Source organism: Mangifera indica, chromosome 16 (assembly GCF_011075055.1).
Source record: "Mangifera indica cultivar Alphonso chromosome 16, CATAS_Mindica_2.1, whole genome shotgun sequence".
Classification (NCBI taxonomy): domain Eukaryota; kingdom Viridiplantae; phylum Streptophyta; class Magnoliopsida; order Sapindales; family Anacardiaceae; genus Mangifera; species Mangifera indica.
In genome coordinates, this window is record NC_058152.1 from 4,829,004 (window position 1) to 4,835,003 (window position 6,000).

At 29.1% G+C, this 6,000-nt stretch overlaps 1 protein-coding gene across 1 annotated transcript; it reads right to left on the reverse strand.

Annotated features, from left to right (window-relative positions):
* Positions 1–2,326: 2,326 nt before the first annotated feature.
* Positions 2,327–2,946, reverse strand: LOC123198860 (protein SKIP34). The gene has a single exon (XM_044613656.1). It carries the CDS (start codon positions 2,823–2,825, stop codon positions 2,532–2,534), a length of 294 nt encoding a protein of 97 aa, XP_044469591.1. The 5' UTR covers positions 2,826–2,946; the 3' UTR covers positions 2,327–2,531.
* Positions 2,947–6,000: the final 3,054 nt, after the last annotated feature.

Sequence of the window (6,000 nt, forward strand, 5' to 3'; positions counted from 1 at the left end):
AACGAAACATCTTATTGAAGAAAGAGAAGGCCAAGGCATTGAGTGAAGGTAACATATACATTTAGAATACTGGGGATGACATATTTTCCCCTAATTTCGATCCCATTTGCCTGCCAAGCTTGTCATTTATCAGTCTAAATGAACAATAAAATTTTGTATACACACTTTTGAGTATACAAATGATGTATTATCATGTAATTAAATGATTTTGAATTAAAGATAAAATAATATATATAACCACATGATGACATATTACCTCTCTATCTAAAAGTGTATACATATAACATTACTCCTAAATGAAAATTTACAGGATAAATATAATATGGTAAAATCAGGATGGCATTATTAAAAAGATAAAATTATTATAGCAGCGACAATACATACATTCATTTGGTGCCTCTCCAAAGTCCAAAGAGTATAACTGTATAAGCGCGAGTGTGAGGTCTGCGTGATAGGATCAGCTAGCGATGAGGATAGGTTGGAGAGAGAGAAAAAGGGCAGAGTTGTTCTATTCATTTATCATCGGTAAAATTAACATCTATAAAAGTAGAATACAATCAACCTTTTAAATGAAATTGAGAAAAACCCCTATCTTGACATTCACCAAGACTACTTTCCATGCTTACCAAAAATGCAGGATCCATCACAAAAAATTCCACAAAACTATACCCAAGGATCATTCAAGACTAACCAGCATCTCCTGCCAATATACCCATCTTAAACAAGAGGATACAGACAAATATAGAGAACAAAATTGTGGAATTTTGTGTACTAAATTTGGTATACAGTTTCTAAAATAACTAGAAACAACAATCTCACCAACCATTGTTCTTTATACATTTACTGAAACTAGAAGACAAAAGGAGAAAAGTATGAGAACTAAGTTCAGTAAGTGATTTTTCTGACTCCAATTATACACAAAAATCTTGACAGCACAATTTTATTCAGATACAAATATATGATGTTAAAAAAACATTAAATAGTTTCAATTAATTTAGAATTACATAACTCATTCTTTACTTGATGAATCTTGCGAGTAAAACTCCAGTTAACCACAACAATTCTTAAGTTGAACAATAAAGACAAAAAAACTCATGGATGGTTATAGAGTTCCATGATTCAATACTGTTCACAAGTCCTTCAATACAAGTAATCACTTTAAGATGTAGCACTTCCAAATGAGGCCCTTCATCACTAATAATGTCACATTGTTTGTTATGAATTTAAATACCATATATCTATAAAATTATCACTCTTAGTTAAGGAGAATACAGAATCATGCTGATTTCAATCACGCTCTGTGTAAATAATGCCACCATTTAAAAGGAGGAGACCATTTCCTACCACAAAAGAACACTCCCAAGTTAGATCTTACCACTATGACTTATATGATTATCTAACTCAAAGGTTTAATCAGCACCCTAGACAGCTGGGTCATCAGTCAAATTCTGTTATTGATGCAAGAGCTGAAATTACTTCCTAATACATAATTTCTCAGGCATTCTGGCATCACAGCATAAAATTAAATGCGATTTCATACCTAAAAAGAACCCCCAGTGATCAGCAAAAATTCCAAAAGCACAATATTACCAACAATATAATTTTTTTTTTAAATATTCTATGATTTCAAGACAACTTGCTCCTTACATTGCAGTCTTCTTCAAAGAAAGATGGTTCTTCCTTGACTACAGTTCAAACAAATTTAGAGTTAACCTGGAAAATGTACAACCTATGAATCTGATTTTGTGCAAATCTTTGTTCAGCCACACCACACTCATCTAATTCATATCGAACACAAATCCCACACATTAAAATTTTCTAATTTCCAATCAGCAGGGAAGAAAAAGAACATTAACAAGAATGGTATGAACTCAGATTCCATATTCCGTGGAAAACTTATTTTATGCACATTACACATTACTTTATTGAAGAGGCCACTTAATGCCCACTTTAACTCACGCCAACCTGACTTACATATGCAACCAAAGATCCTGTTCAAACCAGAAACGCACATATTCTGAAACATTCTCTCAAAAGTGAAAGCTTGATATTAGCTATAATCTTAATTAACCAATCCAAGCTGTGCCAGTGAGCAATCTATTTATTTATTTATTTTCCATTTTTGCATTTGAGCATCAGATACCATAAATTACACAAATAAACAATTCGTTAAATCTTTATCTGGTTAGCATTAATAGACAAGATCACTAAAAAGATTAATTCTAATCCCCATAATTAGCAAATACTCCATTAAGTACATACTTCAGTATATCGGATATTGATACGATCAACTTATATTCCATACTTACTTAACTTTGAACTCATATAAAAAACACTGATTACATTAAAGATACAAAAATAAATGTATATATCACTGGCAGTAATCGATTCCTCATAGCTATCAAACATTACAAAGAGCAGAAAACGACATTCTTTCCAAAAGAAACAAAGCAAAAAAGAACATCAACAACTAGAAATAAATCCTATAAAGAAAAGGAATCAGTAAAAAGTCACCGGCAAGAGAGTCCTATTTACTTCGGAAGCGAAGAGAAGAGCTGTGAGAGTTGTTCTTGCTGCTCGCGAAACCGTCGTTTAAGGAAAGTCTCAAGAATCTCCATTACCAGAACGAATCGTTTCATTTCCTCAAGGCGGCGGCTAAGCTCGGCTTCTCGAGCTCTAGCTCGCTCCAGCCGCGCCTCCGTCTCGGCCAATCGGCCACGCAACTCCTCCACTGCCAAAGCGTTCTCATTTAAAGTCTGATGAGTTCGCGAAGGACTGAAAGGGCCCGGTGTTAATGATCGTCGGTAAGGGTGACCGTAGCACATGATTCAGATTGATCTTGACGATGACGATTATCGATTGGTTTTTCGAGAGAAAAGATTTTGCACTTCCGGGATCAATGATTGTAAGCTTGTTAATCTGGGCCGTTGGATCTTAGTACAGTCCACTACCAGTAAAATAGTAACTACCTTGTTTTTCTTAATTTATTTTGATAAGGGTAATATGGGAGAGAAACCAAATTATTCAAATTTATTCACACAATTTGAAGGGACAAAATTTAGAAAAATTATATTAAATACCTATTTTACCTTTTTATTAAGTAAAAATATCTATTTCTCTTATTTCTAAGAAAAAATATCCTAATTTTTTTTTTAAATATCAAAATTATCCTTCATCACATATATATAAACTTTTTCACTTTTACTACATACACTTTTTATATCACTTAAACACTTACTTTCACTCTCATTTTTACTTAATATCAATTACTGCAGGTTCGTTCAGAAGGAAGAAGTTGGTATTTTTAAATTCGAATTGAAAAAAATTAATTCATGAAAAAAAGTATTTATATAAATCTTAACTCAAAACTTAATTTTATTTGTTAAATCTAGTTTGTACATCATGTAAAAGGGGTATTTGGATATTTGATAATAATTTAAGAATTAAATGAAATACTAAAAAAATATAGAGGGCATTTTGATATTATATAATATATAAAAAGATTTAAATAACATATTAAAAATAAATTGATATATTTTGATATAAGACAATATACAATGATGTTAAATAAAATTTTAAATAATTATAGAGGGTTAAATGAAAAATATGAGTCGACATATTATAAATTGTCAAATATTAAAAAATGAAAATGAAATTTGAAATCTACGCGTAGAAATACTCTTAAATGTGAAAAACCAAAAATCTTTAAATGGTAGAAATTAAAAAAACAAAAGCGAAATTCAAATTGTATACGTTGAAATACCCTAAAATGTCAACAATCAAAAATTCACTCGAAAATCTAAAAAGTACGAGTCGACATATCCTAAAATGACAAAAATCAAAACTGAAATTTGAATTATATACGTTGAAATACCCTAGAATGTCAATAATTAAAAAATCGCTTAAAAATATGAAAAATATGAGTCGATATATCATAAAATGACAAAAATAGAAAAATCAAAACTGAAATTCGAATTTTGTACGTTGAAATACCCTAGAATGTCAATAATAAAAAATCGCTCGAAAATCTGAAAAAAAGGTCTGAATTTCAAAAACTACACGTTCAAATAGCTTAGGAATGAGAAACTGAAAAATTGATTTGAAATTTCATAATTACATGGTAAAACGTGTCTAGAAAAGCACAAAAATAAAAAGACAGATGTCAAATTTGAAAACTATATATAAAAAAAAGGGAAAAACGGATATGAAATTCAAAAATTATACTTTGAAAAACTCTAGATGTGAAAAATATCAATTTACCCCTTTATAAATTTTCCATTCTTTACATGTCAAATATTTTTCCTTTGCCCCCTTATAAATTTTCTAATCTCCTACAGGTTCTATAGTTTAAAAAAAGTAATTTTCCACCCTTTAAAATTTTGAAAACGCTAAATTTTCCTCTACCTCACGGGCGCCCCTGAGAGATTACTGTAGTGCTGGTAGATTTAATCCATTTTTCGGCCAAAAATCATCATTATAGCGTCTAATTTCAACACTAATCACATCTACACATCTAATAACACAAAACAACCAAGAATCAAAACATTTTATGTATTATTCAAAATCAGAACCCTAAACATTCAAACCTCAAAATCTCCCTCAAATCTCAATACTCCTAACAATAAATTGATTCAAACAAGAAGTGAGATAATGTACTATCTTTATTTGTCATTTTTGGTTGTCGAAAAACACAAAAAGTTGATGAAAAAGATGAAAACCCATTGCGCTCATGCGAGACCCATGAGAGATCCGAATTTTCTCTGAATTTGAATAGTAAATCTGTGAGAAATGTGAGATTTATATATGAGAGCAGTTTGATCATTTTCCAAATTGAAGGCACTTTTGCTTAATCCTTAAAGTTTTAGATAGTTTCACTTAACACCCTTTAGTTTTACGTATTTATTATAATTTCTCTAAAATTTAATTAGATAATATTTAATAAAAAATAAATAATCATATTATTTCATTTCAAACTACCATCTCAATTATATAAATAAGTTAATATAATTTATTTATTACATAATTTTATTTTTCCTTGCTTATACCCATATAACTATCGTATTAAGATTTGATTAAAATGTGTTAATCTATATAGTGAATTTTCATTTATTCTCTTTTATTTTCATGATTAATATTGTGACTCCTTTGACCAAATCCCAACCAACAATCAACAATGGGCTATTGTCATCATTAGTATCTATAAACGTTTTTATTCTATTGGTTTTTCTCTTCATCTTCTTGTTTGTTATTGATTTTCATAATTGATAGTGTTCTTAAACGTTATTCTAGTATATACTTCCTTATATTATAGAAAGACGTTAGGATTTGTTGTTTTTATTATTAAATTATATAGATTTGATGATTAAATGGTTATATTAGTAATATATTTCAAAATTTTAAGGTTTCAACCATAGTCAGAAATTTTGGTTTAGATTTGAAAAATAAAACTATATAAACTATTTTAAATACATAAATAAATATATGCATTTGATGTATGTCATCATGTGATTAAGTAATTTTAAATTAAAGATAAATACCATCTAATCATGTGATAACAAACATAAGTGTGTATTAATTTGTGTATTTAAAATTGGTACATATAATATTGATCTGGATTTGAATATGATAGTTGTTTTGATAATTGAGTTGTAAATATGGTTGGTATGTAATATAGTTGGTTTTATTTGCATGGGATAGAATTAGTTTTTAGTTGATTTAGAAAATCATCAAGATACATGTGCATTTCATTACTTAGCGTAAGATACCCCCATGACTGGTTTTACACTAAGTCCATAAATAATCAGGTACGAATAATTTTGCTTAATTTAAAGGGTGTAAGTGTAAGAATTTACAAAATTTAGGAGTTAAGTAAAATTTTTTTACTTCAACACATAGATGCACCAATAGTGTGAAATTTCATAATATGGTAACTAATTTGACTTTATAGAAGTAATAAATTTTTATACCAAAAAAGAGTGAAATAGAGCATTAATTGTAATG

Bases quoted from the DNA above. Each gene is read 5' to 3' on its own strand.
- LOC123198860 (XM_044613656.1), bottom strand. From the start codon at position 2,825: ATGTGCTACGGTCACCCTTACCGACGATCATTAACACCGGGCCCTTTC.